Raw genomic sequence first — 22,025 nt, 5'->3', positions numbered from 1 at the left:
GTGATTTAAAACAGAAGAATCTTTACAAGAGTCAACAATGCAAACATTAAAATACTACCTGTTCCCCCGGCCGACAGCAGCACACAATCAACCTCAAGTTCCACAGTCATGGCTTTCCCCGCAAGTGACACATGTCCACAGAGCCTGCTCACTCTGGATGACCTAGGCCCACCACTGTCAGATTCAAGTCGCAAAAAACAGCTGCAACAACTCAACCTCTTTGCTTATTCTCCAGCTTCTGGATCCATCCAGCCTCTTCTCCTCGCGTCTTCTTCAGCTTGACTGAGCTGCACCAATGGACTCAGCAGCTACCACCGCAGAGTGCGTCCTTGTATATACCTCTCAACTAAATTCACTTTTGATTCCCAACCTCAGCTTGCTCTTGATTTCCTTCCAGACTTGGAAGTTAAATGCCGCTTTTGCTTCCTCTTCAGTTTCGTTGGAAGTTAGTTTCTGTTTTGAGGTAGGCTTTGACAGTCACAGAGCCGTGGAGATTTACATAATGGAAACAGGCCCTTCAGCCCAACTTGTCCATGCCACCCAGTTTTTAATCACTACCCCCAATTGTCCGTATTTGGCCCATATGCCGCTACACCTGTCTGACCTATGTAACTGTCTAAATGTTTTTTTTAAAAGACAAAATTGTACCCACCTCTACTACTGCTTCTGATAGATTGTTCCAGACACTCAACACGTTCTGAGTGAAAGAATTTCCCCTCTGGGCCATTTTGTATCTTTCCCCTCTCACCTTAAATCTATGCCCTGTAGATTTAGACTCCCTACCTATAGGAGAAGATGTTGACTATCTAAAGTCTATCGTGAGTACAGTATCCCATGAACTGAGACCCATGAACACACGACAATACTCAGCAGACCAGGAATCACATAACTTGGATCTTTTCTCCCAAACTGGGTGGAAATGAAGAACTCCTTCCAATAATATAATAAGGAGAAAATAACTCAGTTACCTAGGATGGAGGAAAGCACATATTTCAACCGCAATCAGTTTTATCTCTGAGGGTTATTATTTTTTCCCTGATGATTTTAAATCTCCTTTGGTGGATTTGAAATAGCAAACAAATACTGAGATGATTATAATTTCTAACGATTCTAAAGAGTTACTCTCTTGCAAGAATAAATACCAGGAATGTTCAAACATTTACATTGATTACCTGTAACACAACTGCCCCTTGGACAGTGCTCTAATGTGGTTAGAGCAAGATGGAACAACAAGAGAACAAAGACATCTATGTCAGACTCCTATTTACTGACCACAGCTCAGCCTTCAATACCACTATTCCTAGGAAATTCATCTCCAAACTCCGTGGCCTGGGCCTCTGCACCTCTCTTTGCGACTGGATCCCGAACTTCCTAACTCAGACCGCAATCAGTAAGGATAGGCAACAACACTTCCTCCACTATCATCCTCAACACCAGTGCCCCACAAGGTTGTGTTCTCAGCCTCCTACTATACTCCTTATACCCCATGACTGTGTGGTCAAATACCCCTCCAATTCAATTTTCGAGCTTGCTGACGACACCACCGTAGTGGGTCAGATCTCAGACAGAGAGTACAGGAATGAGATAGAGAATCTGGTGGACTGGTGCAGCAACAATAATCTCTCCCTCAATGTCAACAAAACAGAGATTGTCATCAACTTCAGGAAGCATAGAAGAGAACATGCCCCTGTCCACATCAATGGGGTCGAAGTAGAAATGGTCAAGAGCTTCAAGTTTTTAAGTGTCCAAATCACCAACATCATGTCCTGGTTCCCCTCCCATGCCAACACTAGTCAAGAAAGCCCACCAACGCCTCTATTTTCTCAGAAGACTAAGGAAATTTGGAATGTCAGCTACGACTCTCACCAACTTTTACAGATGCCATAGAAAGCGTTCTTTCTGGTTGTATCACAGCTTGGTATGGCTCCTGCTCTGCCCAAGACCACAAGAAACTACAAAGAATTGTGAACATATTCCAGTCCGTCATGCAAACCAGCCTCCCATCCATTGACTCTGTCTACATTTCCTGCTGCCTCGGCAAAGCAGCCAGCATAATCAAGGACCCCACGCACCCCAGACATAATCTTTCCCACCTTCTTCTGTGAGGGAAAAAGATACAAAAGTCTGAGGTCACGTACCAGTCGACTCAAAGAACAGCTTCTTCTCTGCTGCTGTCAGACTTTTGAATGGACCTACCTTGCATTAAGTTGATTTTTCTCTGCATCCTAGCTATGACTGTAACACTACATTCTGCACTCTCAACTTTCCTTATGTCCTATGTACTCTATGAATAGTATGCTTTGTCTGTACAGCCGCAAGAAACAATACTTATCACTGTATACTAATGTACATGTTAAAACAAATCAAGTCAGACTTTTGCACAGTCTGCTGAATTTTCTGTCCCACTCACTATGATTCCCGTGGCAGGCGGAATAGGGATATTCCGTCCAGTGTTGGGGCACTGTAATGTCCACAGGGAAGCTCTTGGATCAATGGACACAATAGTCCAAATCAAGTGAAAAAGCAAAATAACACTCATGTTTCAACTTTGAATTGCTGGATTGATATGGACAAATCTTTAAACATGCACGTTGTGTCAAAATAGCAACATAAGAATAGGATTCACCTATTCAGCGCCTCCAGTCTCGTTTCGTTAACAAATTTGATCTGGGCTGTATCTAAATTTAGCCACCTTGGTCCCACCTGCCTGAGCATCCTTACTGAACAAAAAATCTATCAATTTGAACATGTGAAGCATGACGACGATGCATAAACTCAATTGCACTGATGGTTAGTGATGCCATCACCATGACTTGGAAATGTTCTCAATTTAATGCCCAGTTTATCAGCAGTTAAAAATAGTTTACTGCAGACAACAAAACTGTCTATATACCTACATCAAGAAAATGCCTTCACCACAATGTCAATATCAGGATAAGGCATGGCCAGGCCTCAAGTACAGTCTCAAATGACAAATGGTTACAGGGTAAAACTTGAGTATTTTGCCTAAATTTGTTACTGTAAATGCTCATAGGTGGCACAGTGGTTAGCACTGCTGCATCACAGTGCCATGGATCCAGGTTCAATCCCAGCTTCAGGTCACTGGCTGTGTGGAGTTTGCACGTTCTCCCCGTGCCTGCATGGGTTTTTTCTGGACACTCTAGTTTCCTCCCACAGTCCAAAGACGTACGGGTTAGGTTGATTGGCCATGCTAAATTGACACTAGTGTCACGGGGATTAGCAGGGTAAATGTGAGAGGTTACGGGAATAGGGCTTGGGTGGGATTGTGGTTGGTACAGACTCGATGGGCTGAATGGCCTCCTTCTGTACTGTAGGGATTCTATAATTCTGTAACATGGGGTGGCACAGTGGCTAGCACCGTTACCTCACAGCGCCAGGGGCCCAGGTTCAATTTCCGGCATGGGTCACTGTCTGTGGCGAACTGCATATTCTCCCCGTGTCGGCCTGGGTTTCCTCCCACAGTCCGAAAGATGTGATTAGGTGCATTAGCCATGCTAACTTCTCCCTCAGTGTGACCTGAACACGCGCCAGAGTGTGGCAATTACGGGATTTTCACAGTAACTGCGTTGCAGTGTTAATGTAAGCCTGCTTGTGACACTAAATAAATAAATAAACATTAGAAATAAAACAACAATGCAAATAGATGAGATAATGTCCATCACGATATTTGTTTGATTAAATCACTGCCCTCCTCTGCTGCCAGCTTGTGTCTAAGTGTTTTATGCAGCATCATAGCTTGTTACAATACTTTCTAAAAGCGGCTATTAGTGTAATCAACAATATTTTCAAGGGCTTTTAAGAGGTCGATTCTCCAGTGGCACTGAATATGTTCCCATCCTTTGGGAACAGTGATATATGTATTCCATTTGAACTTCTGATAATTGCTTCAAGTTTAAACCGGTATACCAAGAGAGGACAAGATTAAACAGTCACTATTTTTCCAACATTGGATCTCGGGATAATTTGCACAATTCTCTTCCAGCCTTTCAAAACAATCAAAGCAGTTAAGGAACACTGATGACACTAACACCACATGTTCAATGAACATCCGAGCATTTTAAATAATAACAACATGAAGGACTATTGAGGCGAACTGAAACACAACTCGCAAGCAAACTTTCAGCACTTCCACAGTCTGATCAAAGTAGAATCCTAACAGAAATTTGCATCTACTCTTAAATAGGAGCATAGGGCACAGTAGCACAATGGTTAGCACTGCTGCCTCTCAGAGCCAGGGTCCTGGATTCGATTCCTGGCTTGGGTCACTGTCTGTGTGGAGTTTGCACGTTCTCCCTGTGTCTGCACGGGTTTCCTCCGGGTGTCGGGTTTCCTCCCACAGTCCACAGATGTGTCGGTAAGGTGGATTGGCCTTGTTAAATTGCCCCTTCGTGTCAGGAGATTAGCAGGGTAAATGCATGGGATTATGGGAATAGGGCTTGGGTGGGATTGTGGTCAGCACAGACTCAATGGATTGAATGGCCTCCATCTGCACTGTGGGTATTCTATGGACTCTATGAAGAAATGTTTCTGGGAACGTAATGATGATAATTAGACTCTAACAAGTGAATAGCGGTTGCCGGCTGGTTTGGGTCACGTGCCCTTCAACTCCTGACTTGCCTGCCTCCATTGCTGAGACAGGCGTGTCCCATTCTCTGCAATTTTCATAGGGTTAGGCCAGCTTCTCCAAGAACTAGCACCTCACAGAGGTGTGTTAACCACAATCTACACAAGGAAACTCTGCTCAAATGGACAAGGCCTAAGAAATCATGCTCAGCTTAAAACTGGGCATTTTAAAGTAATTACAACACGAAACTGCTTCCATGAGGTTATCACAAGTCAAGCCAACAGGAACACATATTAGAACTGTCTCGCATATCGAACAGGGGGACTTCACCTTAACAATAGGGAAGTCATCATGACCCTAAAACAGAACCAAATCCTCTTTCATATTGAATAGAGAGGTTCAAACTTTACAATGGAATAGTCATAACCCAAAACCCATCAGGAGGTACTCAGCCAAGAGAAATTATGGTTGTGTATTCCCTCCGTTTCAACCAGACTCCCTGAGATATATGTAAACTAGGATGACCAACCTCACCTCACTGGTTGTTGTGACCTTCTCGCTCTGCCATCCCATTGTCCGAAAACCAGGGAACATTTGAAGGAGGGTTAAAAACAGTCACATTCAAAACAAACTCCAATGTAGACTCTATCAAACCTTCTGTGACCTGGGACAATGTAAGAGGGCATGCAAGATCCACTTCATGCTAACTAAGAGGACCCAAGTTCATCTGTCTCTGTGAGCTCACAGTGAACTGAATCCAACGGCCCAGTCGATTTCACCAGACTGGGGTAATGTCTGTTTCCCAGGCAATTAGCCCAGTTTGGGGAAAGCTAACTTAATTTACCAGCCTCCGAATTCTCAGATATCTGATCTCCTCTAATTCTGGCCTCTTAAGCATCTCACTTGCACACTGCCAACACTTATCCCTCAAGTCAACATCATTAAAAACAGATTATCTAGTCATTATTAAATTGTGCTGTACACATTGGTTTCATATTTCCAACGTTACAACAGTGACTACTTTTCAAAATGTACTTCATTGGCCGCAAAACATCTTGGAGCACCCGGAGTTTGTGAAAGGAAGTTACGTCAAGTCTTTCTTCCTTGTCCATTTGGACAAACCTAAGGTTCTGATTCAGGGAAAGAACATTTCAGCTTCTTGCCAGCCTTGTCATTCCAGATCAGAAAAGTTTGCATGCTATCTTGTTTTCAGGTCTTGATGCACTGATTCTCTTAATGTCCTTTAAGGCAGACAGATGTGTTTCTAGAACCAATGTTTCGAGTCTGCATGACTCATCAACAGAGCTGAGCGCAAAAGAAAATAAGACAAGATTTAAGCTATGAGTGGGAGGGTGGCTAAAACTGGACAAAGGGAATGTAAATGGTGATGGCGAAGGTTGACAAAGGTGCTAAAAGTGTCCAAGGGTCATCCAGACTCGAAATATTGGCTCTATTCTCTCTCCACAGATGCTGACAGACCTGCTGAGATTTTCCAGCATTTTCTGCTTTTGTTTCAGATTCCAGCACCTGCAATATTTTGCCTTCATTATACAGGTGTGTTTGAGTATTTTGCTGGGAATCACACTGCTCCATCTTCTATCAGATTATTGACAGCGTCCATAATAACATGACTGCGACCCGTATCTAGCACGGAAACAAGGACTAATCTCTTAAAAAGTGTAAGCGCGATCATCACAACCAGACATATTAAACTGCCTACAATGAAAGCAGGTGGTAACATGAAATGAAGAGAATGGACGACTACTTCTTTCTTTGAAATCAGTGCATTTTCCATGCAAAGCAAATCAAAATGTGTCATGCAGAACTTGCGGAATGCAAATTAAACCAATAATATTTGGAACAGGGAATGATTTATTATTTTGGTATTTGGATAAAAACCGCTCATAGTAAGCTGACACATAGATGCCTAGAAAGACTACATTAAGCAGCTAAATTTAAAATTATAAAAGGGCTTAGTAGGGTAGATGTAGAGAAGGGTAGCACAATGGCACAATGGTTAGCACTGCTGCCTCACAGTGCCAGGGACCCAGGTTCGATTCCGGCCATGGGTCACTATCTGTGTGGAGTTTGCACATTCTCCCCTTGGCTGCATGGGTTTCCTCCAGGTGCTCCAGTTTCCTCCCACACTCCTAAGATGTGCGGGTTAGGTTGATTGACCATGCTAAATTGCCCCTTTGTGTTATGGGAACTAGCAGGGTAAATAGCTGATGTTAAGGGGATATGGACTGAGTGGGATCATGGTCGGTGCTGACGCAAATGGGCCAAATGGCCTCCTTCCGCACTGTAGGGATTCTATGAAAAATGTGCTAGTTAGGTGCATTGGCCATGCTGAATTCTCCCTCACTGTACCTGAACAGGTGCCGGAGTGGGGCGACTTAGGGATTTTCACAGTAACTTCATTGCAGCGTTAATGTAAGTCTACTTATGACACTAATAAGTAAACTTAAAAACTTAAATTTAACAAAAACGATCTTTCCAATTATGTGGGAGACCAAAACAAGGGATCAAAATTATTAGATGATCACTAATAAAGGCAACAACAAGTAAATTCAACAGATTAATCAGGAGAAACATCTTTGCCAAAGAGTTATTAGGACGTGGAACATGTGGCGAATTACATTTATGGGGGAGGTGGGATAAACAGATGGGGGGGAGGTGGGATAAACAGATGGGGGGGAGGTGGGATAAACAGATGGGGAAGAAAGGAATGCAGGAGATGGTGAAAGGGTGAGTTGAAGAGGGGTGGTAGGGGACAGCTTGTGAGTACAGAGGATAAAAACTGGGGCAGCTCAGTTTGCAAGAATGGCATGGTTTTGGCATTCAACGTACATTCGCCTCCATACGCAAGGAAATAAACACGTCCATGTCTCAACAAATAGACTTTGCTCTTTGGATTGGCCAATCCAATGCTTCAAGGCTGTATTCAGTAGGCATAGTAAAAAGTCTGACAACACCAGGTTCTAGTCCAACCGATTTATTTGATAATACTCACAAGCTTTCGAGGGGACTGCCTCTTCTCTTCGTCAGGTGAATGGAGAGTTCTGGCCTCAGACAGAGCATATAAAGCACAGACAGTTTAGAGATTACTGATCTCTAAACTGTCTGTGCTTTATATGCTCTGTCTGAGGCCAGAACTCTCCATTCACCTGACGAAGAGAAGAGGCAGTCTGTCTGTGCTTTATATGCTCTGTCTGAGGCCAGAACTCTCCATTCACCTGACGAAGAGAAGAGGCAGTCCCCTCGAAAGCTTGTGAGTATTATCAAATAAATCGGTTGGACTAAAACCTGGTGTTGTCAGGCTTTTTACTGTGTTTACGCCAGTCCAACGCCGGCATTCCCACATCATGACTTCAGTAGGCATGCCATAGCCACAGATGAAATAATATTGTGGGTTCCAAAAGATGGACATTAGGCATGAACTTTCCCGGCCTGTTGCAGTGTGGGTGGGTCAACTGTAATCTGCAGGAAGGCGGGCGCGCACATACACCATTATGGGCACTTGCACAGCGGCCCCCCTCCTCTGCAGTTTGATGCCGGCCTCTCAGGTGGGATTAGGCTTCCCCTGATGGCCTCTGTGCTTCACAGAGCGCCGGAAATTCATTAAACTAAAGCTCTCCCAAAAAACGGATGGCAAAAAAGGGAGTTTTTTCTGCCCATCGAGCACTTAGTTTTTTGCGGGGGAGAAGATCGTGCCCAATGTGTTTTGTTCTACTGAAAGTACACACTTGACCATAACACGTTCCCAGCTCCTAACGCTGGCCTAAAAAAAAGCCCTCAAACATTGGTAAACACTTTGCAGTGGCAGCTTTCTAATTTTGTCAGGCAGTTGGGCTGTTAGTTATTGATAGACGTCACAGATTCGCCCAGTCAGACGCTAGAAGATAAGGAGTTACTATGGAAACAATTCTTAAAAGCCTCTGGGACATGGGATCTCTGTTTGTTCGGAGGCTTCAACTTTCCGTGAAAGCAGTGTCACAATGTTTACCATTTGGCGCAGTGGAAAATACAACTGAACGATCTGTTGAAAATAACACCAGATTATTGCCCAACTCAGCTTGTTTAAAGGGGGAAGTAGAGTAACCATACACCAGAAATGGTGCCCTCTGTATAAGGAAACACTGGAATATTCAATTGATAAAATAACAACGTTAAGAAGTCTCACAACACCGGATTGAAGTCCAACCAGTTTATTTGAAATCATGAGTTTTTGGAGCAGTTTTTGCCCTTTCATCGGGTGAGTCACCTGTTGGACTTTAACTTGGTGTTGGGAGATCTCTTACCGTGCCCACCACAGTCCAACACCAGCAGCCCCAAGTCATGGTTACCAAAGTAACAAAAGCATGAATGACAGTTGCAACAACAGCGAAAGGGAAGCAGGAGCAGAGATAGGCCACATTGCAAAGATGCGAGTATGCAACCTTATTGACGGACAGAATATGGGAACCAGAAGCTCAGCTCAGATCACAGAATCCCGAGAGAGGAGGAGGCCATTCAGCCCATTGAGTCTGCACTGACAACAATCCCACCCAGGCCCTATCCCCATAACCCCACACATTTACCCTGCTAATCTCCCTGACACTAGGGTCTACCTGCCTTTGCTAGAAAGCCACTGAAATTATTTCAATGCCCTTTTTTATTCATTCAATGGGGTGCGGGTATCGCTGGCTGGGTCAGCATTAATCACTCATCCCTAATTGCCCTTGAATGGCTTGCAAAGCCATTGCAGAGAGCATCAAGAGTCGACTGTGTTGTTGTGGGTCTGGAGTCACATGTAGGCCAGATCGGTTGAGGATCTGCAGATTCCCTTCCCTCAAGGGCATGAACGAACCAGATGGGCTTTTTACAACTGACGCTAGTTTCACGGCCACCATTAAATTTTCAATTCCAAATATTTATTGAATGCCAATAGCATCATGCGCCGTAGTGAGATTTGAACCCTGGTCCCCAGAGCATTACCCTGGGCGTCGGAATTACTAGTCCAGTGACAACACCACTGCATTGCTATCTCCCAGGTCAATAAGCAGCGTCAAATTCCTCACTTTGTTCGCTGGGGTGGGGGTTTGGCGGGGGGGGTGTGGTCCGCATATTTAATTCAAGGAATATTGCAGTTGATTCAGGACTGTGTGGGGGATAAGAAATCCAGGCACTGTCGGGGTGGGCTGTGAAGGGATGAAGATTGTGGCGGCGGGAACGAGGGGGCCGACGGCGTGATGGAAAGGAGCGGCGGCGAGATCAGGTAGGGTGGCGACAAAACTTCCAACTGCAACCACAGTGGAACTTTGCAGTGTCCCATTCTCCATAAACACGCCCCCGAATTTGTAACAGTGGGTCAAGGCAAACTAAGGGTACTGTGAGTCACTGATCACAACAGTGGAACCTATCAGCTTACATCAGGAACCCCTAAAGCTGCAGCTTGAAATATTAAACTTCAAGATGAAACACAATAAAAGCTGCCAGCACCGCTTTCTGCTCCCTCTTACAACACAGTTACCACAAATCCCCTTGAAGTGATGAGGACAGCAAAGCAATATTTCTTCCGCAAATTAAAAATTTTCATGCAGGTAATATTCCCTGCATTATCACCAAACTGCAGTAATATTTTTTAGGCCACTTTAAGCTAAAGGTCGGGCTTGGCTGTCGAACAAAACACGTTCTTCCAATTCTCCGCTACTGTTAAAATGCCCCGATAAATATTACAATTCCACTTCTGAAAGTATATATTGAAGAGACCTGCTTCAACCTTGCAGTCAATTCATTCACTTTGGTGTTCTGGGCTTAGGCCTTGTACGCAGCAAGTCACAGTGATAAGATTCTCATCAGTACAAGATTACGTTTGGTTTATGACTGCGTTTAAATCTTTCATATAAGGAGTTGTTACCTGAGGTTGTTCAGCAGGGGCTGGAGTCGCTCATCTGACTGTATAACCGGCAGCGATCTTGATGCAATCTGCAGAAGAAGAGAGAATTTTCTAGCAAGGCACCATTCACAGAACAACAGTAAAGCCAAAAGGAATCAATGCAAAAGAACAATCGCCAAATAGTGTCAGACCTAAAAAGATATTCGGACACAAGTGTTCGCGAGCGATGGATCCTTTATTGCCTTCTGATCGCTAAGGAGAGGTGAACTGAAGAATTCCTAAGGCTTTTTCACTCTACTCTACTCAAATTGTGCACAATCAGCTTCTGTTATAGAGCACAACTTATAGTAAGAGAACTGTTTCTAGTCATGAACACTGGTAAATTATTTACGTTATGATACAAAAAGGTAGGCCTGAGACAATACTGTTAATCGCAACCGATCGATAATGTCATAATCTTTAGTGGTAGATGGATGGAATACCCGTTCAGCCAATGGTCACTTTAATCATGTCTTTTATTACATTTCATTGCTGTTAGCAAGGACTTTCAGCTGTGTCTTGTTGGTAAAATGAAACATCCCCTTTGTCTGTGCTGACTATTTCATGTATATGCAGAGACAGCTAGTCTACAGTAAGGGTGCTGCTAATTATCCTGGCCCCCTGGCCCACCCCCAGCTGAGCTCAGTTCGCCTCTCCCACAGTGGCGCAATATGCTTTTTCAGTCTTGACACAAGACATCCCATTCACAAGATCTCAAAAGCACACAAGCCTTCATGATTAGAAGCAAAGGAGCAGGAGTAAGCCATTCAGCCCTTCAAGTCTGTTCCACCATTCAGCTGGAGCATAGTTGCTCTGTATCTTAACTCCATTCATTCATTGATTCTGCTACTCTTGCCTGAGAGAAATCTAGTGAACTCAGTGCCAAAATGTTCATTGATCACTGGCCCTCACCACCGTAGCCTCAACATTTTTGTGGGGAAGAAAGCTTCAGATTTGCACTACCCTTTGTGCTCACAAGTGCTTCCTCAAACCACCCCTTAATGATCCTATTTTCAACGTTCTAACCCCTTTGACTCTTCTTTGGATGTTGGAGTCAAATGTGTCTTTCTAAATTTGCTGACGACACAAAACTAGGTTGGAAAGCAAGTCTGCGAGAAGAATGCAAGGAGGTTTCAAATGGGCTTAAACAGCCCAAGTGAATGGGTTGGAAAATAGCAGATGGAACACAGTGTGAGTAATTGTGAGTTTATCTACTTTAAAAGGGAAAAAAAAACACAGAAAAGCAGTTTATTCTTCAATGGTAAGAGGTTGAGAAGAGTCCATTTCCCCGTCAGGTGTAAAAAAAAAAGTGCAGGGTCAAGATACGCCAATTAGAAAAAGACTAATCCCTGGGATCGAGATTATTTTGTGAGGAGAGATTGCGGGGCTTGGGTCTGTATTCTTAGGAATTTTGTGAAATGAGAGGTGGTCTCATTAAACCATTCAATATTCATCAGGGGCAGTGTGAATAATATGTTTTTCCCCTGGCTGGTGAGCCTAGAACCACAGTACCCTTACAGTGCAGAGGGAGGCCATTTGACCCATCAAGTCTGCATCAACTCTTTGAAACAGCATCTCGTCCAGGCCCATCACCCCGTCCTTTTCCTGCAAACCCACGCATTTACCACGGCTAACCCACCTACACTGCAGATCTCGGGATGGTGGAAGGGAACCCACGCAGACGCTGGGGGAAGGTGCCACCTCCACACAGGCAGTCACCCAAGGCTGGAGTCGAACCCGGGTCCCTGAGACAGCAGCACTAATCACTGTGCCACCATATTGCCCTGGACAGTTTCCTTTTCAAATAATCATGGCGCAAATACATTGAAGACGGCAGGCCATTCTAGACTGGATGATGAGGAAGGAATAATTGGCAATCTAGTTGTGTGAGATTCCATGGGGATGAGCGAGCACAGCCTGATACAATTTTTCATCAAGATGGAGAGTGACGCAGTTGATTCTGAGACCAGGGTCCTGAATTCCTTTCCATCCCTCTTCTCCTGCAAGGCTTAGGAAACATCCTGCCTCCCAGAATGGTTTTCTTAAATCTCCTCCGTTATCTTGCAGGGCTTCTGAGCCCTGCTTCAGCCGCACCATTGCCCCACATGGATGCCAATAACTGGCTGTCTTCCCCTCTGTGCAAAATGTTGGCTCCCAGTTCATGTCATCTATCTCATATCCTACACCACATGGGCAACAACAAAACAGACCTGTGTGACCACTGTTTCCGACACCCATTGCCACGCAAAGACACGTGACCAATTCCAATTCAAGCTTCAGTGAATTGTTACAAAGGGGAAGCTGATCTCCTCTCAGAGAACTAACACTCAACCACTCCAAGAGAAGTACCTCCCTTCATAATCTATTGAAGAGTGTGTGTGAAATTGTAGGATCTGCCTACAGCAATTTTTAATGACTAAATCAAAATAACGACCAGAGACATTCTCTTTAAAAGAAACAAGTAACACTTTATTTTACTTAACTAACAGTGAACAGGTTAGCTACCCTATTAACAAACCCAATAAAACACTATTCTAATGGAACGTTGTTTAGATAATTACAATTCTCACGAACAAAAAAAAACAGAATGTTTAGTCATTCTCAAATGTCAGCCAGTTTTGTAGTTTTCCACAATCTTCTTTCCTTCTGTTCTTCTGTTGTTCTATTACGATTGAGATGAGTCTCTCTCAAGATATAAATGCGACTGTTATATTGGCTGAGAGCTGTCTGTGTCTCTTTCTCTCTCTAGCTGAGAGCTATGGCAGGCAGTCAGTTTTCTGGAGCCAGGTGCTGGTTTTACACTCTCGTGACATACCAAAAACCCCACAACAGGATTGGTTTACAGGTTATCAAAACACCAAATTCAAATTTGATAGGCCGCTGCTATTCAAATGCCGATTTCGAACTGATTGGTTTAAATTCAAAAACAAGTTCCAATTCAAATGCCTGTTACCAAAGCAACCCTGTTGTTTTTGCCCCTGATGCATTGTTTCAGACTGTGTATAGGAGTTTTGCACCTGTATCTCTCTTTTTCTCACTCTAAATATAGGAAAAACAAAACCACCTTTTAAAACAGACCATGCAATGCTGTCTGCTCTTAGCATTTTTACAATTATAATTTTACAAACACGAACTTCACAACAAAATGCGCACGTGTAAAGGGAGAGCTCTACTGCATGTTTAAGCGGATTGAGTGAACCTCACCGAAAAATTGTAATGACACTGCAATAACTTGAACTTGATTTCCTCAGCAGTCAATTTAATTGATTCTTCCTCAGACACAATCACAAACGACACAAGGGGAGCGAAAAGGCTAGTATTAGTCTGTGCTTCAATTCCATATCTCACAGAAACCTCATTACAATAAACAGACAAATCACCGTGATTTATAAATCCTATTTCTGAGCCATTTTTTCAGCCTCGTACTTAACACAAAATTGCAAAGCACAGTCAAATGGAATCCTTCCCCTCTTCAATGGCAGTGATATTACACAAGAGCCCAGCCTTTCTCCAAAGAAATTCAAAACACCCTCTCATTTGCATTTAGATGACAGTGCGCTGAACAGGGAAAAAGACAGAGCAAGACTGTGGTTTGTACCCTGCACCACCTTGCTGACATAATCAAGTGAACATGAACTGAAGAACATGCACGGATCACTGACTGTTTGAAGAATTATCGGGTAGCAGGGAAGAGAGAGATTAACAAATACAGATACAAGAACATACTCAAGGTTTCACCTCCTATTCTATTCAGCCCCTAATTTTATTACAAAGAGAAAGCCTGGCCTGTCACACCGGAACTGCTTTTGGCCTCTTGCACAGCAGAACAGCTTCTTCCTGAACAATGGATAAAGGAAAGTTTACACAGTTCATCAAGTATTTGGTGATGCGATAAAGTCACCCAACTAAACAGGTGCTCCTGCCTCTCAACTCAGCTGTGCAACATTCGGTGCCGAACCCAAAACCGCCTCCAGTTAAGGTCCTCATCCTGGGTAAGAGGCTCTCTTCAAGGAGGCAGGCACTAAAGCGTATCTGCAGAGAACGGAGGGAGCTTGCAGGAGATCATTTCCGAGTGGTCTCTGCAACAACCCTCAATAAAGCCAATGGAAGAAAATTCCGGTGCAACCTCCAGCTGGCAGCACTGCCGCCTCACAGCGCCAGGGACCCGGATTCGATTCCCGGCTTAGGTCACTGTCTGTGTGGAGTTTGCATATTCACCCCGTGTCTGTAGGGGTTTCCTCCGGATGCTCCGGTTTCTTCCCACAGTTCGGAAGACGTGCGGGTTAGAACAGCAAAGAAAATTACAGCACGGGAACAGGCCCTTTGGCCTTCCAAGCCTGCGCCGACCATGCTGCCCGTCTGAACTAAAACCCCCTACACTTCTGGGGACCATACCCCTCTATTCCCATCCTATTCATGTATTTGTCCAGACGCCTCTTAAATGTCACAAGTGAGATGCACTGGCCGTGCTGAATTCTCCCTCAGTGTAACAGGACAGACACCAGAGTTTGGCGGCTAGGGGATTTTCACAGCTACTTCACTGCAGTGTTAATGTAAGCCTGCTTGTGACAGTAAATAAATAAATGTTAAAGATGACCACCAGATCTTGAGTAAAAAGTCTGACAACACCAGGTTTAAGTCCAACCGATCAGTGCTCCTTCCACTCACATTGTTGGCCACTTTAAGACTTGAACAGCAGGTTAGGTGTGAAGATTCACATTCTAATCAGTAATCTGTAAACTGTCTGTGCTTTATATGCTCTGTCTGAGGCCAGAACTCTCCATTCACCTGATGAACGGACAAACCCCGAAAGCTTGTGAGCAATCGGTTGGACTTAAACCTGGTGTTGTCAGACTTTTTACTGTGTTTACCCCAGTCCAACGCCAGCACGTCCACATCATGACCAGATCTTGAAGCAGAGATCATCTCACCATTCAGACAATGATTTAACTAATATTTGTAATTGGTTTGCCTTCATTTGCATCTTTAGTAAGGTCACATTTTCAATAAGTTCCTTAAATGGGAAAGAAAAATACCTTCAGTCATTTGACCTAGTCACTTTGCACACTAAACAGAAACGTCTCAGTTTCCGACATTCAAAGGTGACTACGCTTCAGAAAGTACTTTACTGGCTGTAATGGCCTCTGGTTGTTCAAGTTGTGAAAAGCGCTGCAGAGATACAAGTGTTTCTTTTCTTTCTAGGCAAAGCCACGTCAGGCATGTCTTTTGGATTGCCCACCTACAGTCTGTATGAATCAGCCTTACTGCCTGATCATACAGTCCTCTCAACTTCAAATACAAACACCACCAAGAGTACCAATGTCCGCTTCAAGGCTTTGATGTCTTAACCTGCAGAATCTGTTGTCATGCTCAAATAGTTATAAGACCATAAGTTGCAGAATTAGGCCATTCGGCCCCTCAAGTCTGCACCATCATTCAATCATGGCTGATAAATTTCTCAATCCCATTCACAGAATCATAAAATCCGTACAGTACAGGAGGAGGCCATTTGGCCCATCAGGCCTGCACCTATAGCACTCCCAAACAGCTCCTAGCCCTTTCCCCATAACCTCTGATCCTCTTACCAATAAAGATTCTAATAAGGCCACAGGGTAGGCATCGATATGCATCTTTTATGAAAAAGATGGACCCTGGCACAAGATTAACGGGTGGCATGTGGTTAGCACTGCTGCCTCACAGCTCGAGGGATCCGGGTTTGACTCCAGTCTTAGATGACTGCCTGCGGGGAGTTTGCAGGTTCTCCCAGTCTGTGTGTGTTTCCTCCAGGTGCTCCAGTTTCCTCCCACAGATGAACGATGTGCTGTTGGGTGGATTGTCCATGCAAAATTGCCCCTCAATGTGCCAAGATGTGTAGGTTAGGGAGATCAGTGGAGTAAATGTGTGGGGTTATGGAGATAGAGCACGGGTGCCTGGGTAAGATGCTCTGTCCGAGTTGGTGCAGTCTCATTGGGCCAGACACAAAGGAGGGCTGCAGGCAAAAAACTGACTGTACTCCAATCCTCCGGTACCTCACCCATGACCAACGAGGAAACAAATATTACTGTTAGAGGTATAGTAATTTCCTCTCTTGTCTCCCTCAGTAATCAGGGATAGATGCCATCTGGCCCTGAGGATTTGTCTACCTTAATACTTCTTAATACTCTTAATGCTTCCACCCTCATAATGATGACTCGCTCGAGAGACACTATCAAAGTGTCCCACTCCTTTGAGAACATCGATGCAAGGCACTCATCAAGGATCTCACCACTTTGCTTGATTCTATGCATCATTTTCCACTTTGTCCTTGTCTTTGGGACAGCACGGTGGCACAGCGGTTAGCACTGCTGTCTCACTACGCCAGGGACCCGATTCCTGGCTTGGGCCATTGTCTGTGCACAGTTTGCACGTTCTCCCTGTGTCTGTGTGGGTTTCCTCCGGGTGCTCCGGTTTCCTCCCATAATCTGAAAGATGCGCTGGTTAGGTGCATTGGTCATGTTAAATGCTCCCTCAGTATACCCGAACAGGCACCCGAGTGTGGCGACTAAGGGAGTTTCACAGTAACTTCATTGCAGTGTTAATGTAAACCTTATTTGTGACTAATAAATAAACTTCACTCTTTGTCCAGCTACCCTTATCTTTTCTGAAATAGCTACACTGCTGTGTGGCTTTGACCTTTTCCTGCAGGTTTGTAAATTTCCCCTCACCTGACCACCACAACCCCCCCCCAAATCCCTGGCCCTTTCCCCATAACCCCATGCATGCACCATAGCTGACCCCTCGGCACTAAGGGGCAACTTAACGTGGCCAATTCACTTAAGACGCACATCTTTGGACTGCGGGAGGAAACCGGAACGCCTGGAGGAAACCCACACAGACACAGGGAGAATGTGCAGCTTCCACACAGAGAGTGACCAGAGGCTGGAAATGAACCCTGGTCCCTGGCGCTGAGAAGCAGCAGTGCTAACCACTGTGCCACCCCATTTCTTACTTCAGTTTGAAGCCCCATCAGTAGCCCTGGTTATACAATGCACCAGAACTCTGGCTCTCAGCACGGTTTAAGTGGAGCATCCCCCCTGAGAGAACAGCTCCCTCTTAACCACAGGACTGGTGCCAGTTCCCCATGAACCCAAATGTCCATCCACGAAGACCAGTCTTTGAGCCACAGATTCGACCCCACTCCATCTGTCCCTCTGCCGAATTTGCACGACACTCAAATAACGAACCAAACCTCAAGGTTCTATGATGGTTCATTTGAATGGTAGCTTTTCAGGCACTCGCAGACCATCAGCAATCCCTGGTTTGAGCTTTGTTGTTGGTCCGCAGCCGTCTAGAGATGTCCTTAACCCTGCCGAAACAACCATCTGAGTCTCTATCACCCCAGATTATACCGACACTCATCACTAGAATATTCCTTTTCACTCCTTCCCCCAAATCAAGTGGCTTCCTGTACTACAATACCACGATCACTTTGCGAGAGGTTTTGAGTATAGAGATAGGGGATGTTTTGCTACAATTGTATAGGGTGTTGGTCAGGCCACACCTGGAGAGTTGTGTGCAGTTTTGGTGCCCTTATCTGAGGGAGGATGCCCTTGCTGTAGAGGGAGCACAGCGAAGGTTTACCAGGCTGATTCCTGGGATAGCATAAAAGATGCATATCTATATCTACCTTGTGGTCTTACTTCTGGGATATGAGGACAGGCTCGGTCAGTTAGGATTGTATTCACTGGAGTTTAGAAGAGTGAGAGGGGATATCATAGAAACTTATAAAATTCCAACAGGATTAGACAGAACAGATTCAAAAGAACGTTCCCAAATGGTGGGGAAGTCCAGAACTAGGGGTCATAGTTTGAGGATAGGGGGTAAACCTTTTAGAACTGAGGCGAGGAGAAATTTCTTCACCCTTAGGGCGCTGAATGTGTGGAATTCACTACCACAGAATGCAGCTGAGGCCAAAACATTTGAAGAAGAAATTAGATACAGCTCTTGGGGCGAAAGGGATCTGGGCGGGCAAGGGAGGGATCAGGATACTGAATTTCATGATCATAATGAATGGCGGAGGGTGCAAGTTCTAAGGGGCAGAACAGCCTAAACCTGCTTCTGGTTTTTAAGTCCACCCTTCAGACTTTGCTGTCACATACACAGGCAACAAGAATCTTGTAACGGTTGGATAAGAGCAAAGGCTAATGCTGAGGCTCCACCAGCAATATGCCTGGGGGAAGGAGGGGTCCCTAAGCTGTCTGAATCACATTCACATCCTCCTGTCTCCGATCACTAAGCAAACCTGAACCATTTCCCAATGTTTAGGGTGCAACTGCCTTCTAATATTTAAGCATTCCGGCTACCTTTCGCACTCCGTTTGTGATGCACTCCATTTATAACAACTCTTGTGCATCAGCAGAGAACCATGAACATTTGTATTCTTAATTCCTGTTACAACAACTCTCATTCACATAGCACAACATTGCAAAGTGCTTCAACACTATCAGGCAAAGCTTTGACACAGAGCCACTTAGGATACTTGGGCAGATCATAGAATCCCTACAGTGCAGAAGGAGGCCATTTGGTCCACTGAGCCCACACTGACAACAATCTTACCCCAGGTACTATCCCCGTAATCCCACACATTTACCCTGCTAAACCCCCTGACACCAGGGTCAATTTAACATGGCCAATCAACGTAACCTGCACATCTCTGGACTATGGGAAGAAACCAGAGCACCCAGAGGAAACCCACACTGACACGGGACGAATGTGCAAACTCCAAGGCTGGAATTGAACCCAAGTCTCTGGCGCTGAGAGGCAACAGTGCTAACCACTGTGCCGCCATGTCACCTCATGGCCAAATGCTTAGTTGGGGGGTAGATTTCAAGGAATGTCTCGAGGTTGGCAACTGAGACATCAGGTACGAGTGGATTAGATTCGATTTCTTATTGTCACGTGTTGGTATATAGCAAAAAGTATTGTTTCTTGTGTGTTATACAGACAAAGCATACCATTCATACAGCGCATAGGGGAGAAGGAAAGGAGAGTTTGCAGAATGCAGTGTTACAGTCATAGCTAGGGTGCAGAGAAAGAGCAACTTAATATATGGCAGGTCCATTCAGAAGTCTGATGGCAGCAGGGAAGGAGCTGTTCTTGAGTCGGTTGGTACGTGACCTCGGACCTTTGTATCTTTTTCCCGGTGGAAGAAGTTGGAAGAGAGAATGTGCGTGGGGTCCTCAATTATGCTGGCTGCTTTTCCGAGGCAGCAGTAAGTATAGACAGAGTTTGTGGAGGGAGATCCATAGCTTAGGGCCTCTGCAGCTGAAGGCATGGCCAACACGAGTGGAGCAATTAAAATTGGAATGTGGAAATACACCAGGATTGGAGGCGCGTCAAAATCCCAGAGAGATTCAGCAGGTTACAGAGATGGAGCAGAGCAATTAAGGCACGGAAGGTTTAAAAAAAATGAGGACTTGCCATAGAGATTTCTGCACATCTATCCTCGAGTTTCCTTTAACCCAGGGAAGAAACTGCGCAAATACATTTATGCCTTTCTAAGAACATAGCGCATCTTCCATCAATCACCAGTTCAAACATTAACCAAATCAAGAACAGTAACAATGCACTAAATTACTTTTTTTTGGCTGCCTTCAAAGTTCTCCATTTCAAACAGCTTCCAGACACAGTGCCTGACACTTAACAAGATAGTAGGGCAATTTCAAGTTGTAAATTATTATGGCTTGACACTACGAATCATGGGAAAGCAGAAATATTAAATAAAGCAAGGTCTGAAAAAAAAGTACTTTTTTTTTGCCTGAACGCAAGAGCACAAAACTCCAAGTAAGAAAAAAGGCTTAGAAATTTTAACTCAGCAAAACCTCCTTCCACAATATTGCAGTTCTTCGTAAGTGATTTCAAAATTATGCTGCCTGGTCCATTTAAACTTCTATCAAATTCCCCTCGCAGATCGATTTTTTTTGTCACCAGTCGAGCCCAGTGTTTATTTATTATTTTTGTTATTGTCCATCCTTAATTGCCCTCGAGAAGGATTGCTGATTTTATAATTAAACTGGAAAGAGCTACTTGCTATGCTGGGCTGTTTATCTGAATGTGAGAGCGGTAATGTATATTAGAGGGTAACCAAAAAAAAATCTTAAATAGTAACTCACGCAATGGCATTTTAGATTAAACTGTGCCCACTGGGAAGGCTCTCAGTAAGATTCAGTGTCCCGTACGTGCGCAATTATGCACAAAGGAATGGTAAGACATCGTATTCCAACAGAGAGATCATTGTTATATTATTGCCAATATCAACACTATCCAAAATTGAAGAAGAAAATTATCTACAGTCAAATTCTATATTTAAAAGAAGGAAAAACCCAGTGAGAATTTTATAAGTTTCTATGAGACCCCCTCTCATTCTTCTAAACTCCAGTGATTATAATCATAACTAACTTAGTCTCTCCTCATATGACAGAGCTGCCATCCTAGGATGGTAACCTTTCGCTTCACTCCCTCTACAGCAAGGACACCCTTCCTCACAAAAGGACATCAAAACTGCACACAATACTCCAGATGCAGCCTTACCAATGCCCTATACAATTGCAGCAAAACATCCCTATCCTTATACTCAAACTCTCTCACCGTGAAGGCCAACATGCCATTTACCTACTTTACTGCCTGATGTAACAGGCCTTCCCCAGTGCCGGCCACGGTAAGCAGTCAGGGGGTCTTCTGAAGTTCACTGAAAAAGGAGCCACGACCACAGTGCGAACTTTGGCGGCAGGTAAAGATTATGAAGACAGGGATCCAATTACACCGACCATGAACTTCAGCATGCTGCGTGCCAAGGTGCAAATGTGCTCTGTGCGTGACGTCTCCGAGTATACTTGATGCCTTGGTGAAAGCTCTGAGGGGCACTCAGCCTTCTTTTGACGGGCGTCATCGGTCCATTTGGTGCCAAGCAGGTCAATTCAAACTGATGAGTGCCAGATGGTGCCAATTAAATCGGGTCACCTGTAGCTTGGACCAAAGCCACTTGGCAAGTGAGTGCCAGGTTTGGATGAATTAATTGCGCAAATAAATGCAAACGGGTATAATCCTACAGTGCCCATCGAGTCTGCGCCAACCGCAATCCCACTCACACTCTATTCCCAGAACCCCATGTATTTACCCCAACTAGTCCTCCTGACATTAAGGGGCAATTTATCATGGCCAATCAACCTAACCCACACATCTTTCAGACTGTGGAAGGAAACCGGAATACCCGGAGGAAACCCACACAGACACAGGGAAAACTTGCAAACTCCACACAGTCACCCGAGGCTGGAATTGAACTCGGATCCCCGGTGCCATGAGGTTGCAGTGCTAATTGCTGTGCCACCATGGCACCCAATGATACCACCGGGCTCACGGAGGCACGGCTGCAGGGTGACCAGGAACGGGAAATTAACATGCAAGGGTATTCAGGAAGGACAGGCAAAAAGTAAAGGTGATGGACTTGTATTGCTGGTTAAAGAAGGAATTAACACCACACAGAGG

The 22,025-nt window shown here is 44.6% G+C and overlaps 1 protein-coding gene across 1 annotated transcript in view; it reads right to left on the bottom strand.

Moving 5' to 3' along the window:
* Positions 1–22,025, bottom strand: part of prim2 (DNA primase subunit 2) — a 170,665-nt gene that overhangs the window by 55,073 nt on the left and 93,567 nt on the right. The window contains exon 7 of the mRNA XM_080193236.1: positions 10,485–10,552. Coding sequence (XP_080049362.1) covers positions 10,485–10,552 — 68 coding nt within the window. The remainder of the gene's footprint in view (positions 1–10,484; positions 10,553–22,025) is intronic.

This window comes from Carcharhinus amblyrhynchos, chromosome 7, assembly GCF_965287045.1.
Source record: "Carcharhinus amblyrhynchos chromosome 7, sCarAmb.v2.hapA, whole genome shotgun sequence".
NCBI lineage: Eukaryota > Metazoa > Chordata > Chondrichthyes > Carcharhiniformes > Carcharhinidae > Carcharhinus > Carcharhinus amblyrhynchos.
This window is presented reverse-complemented; position numbering and strand designations above follow the sequence as displayed.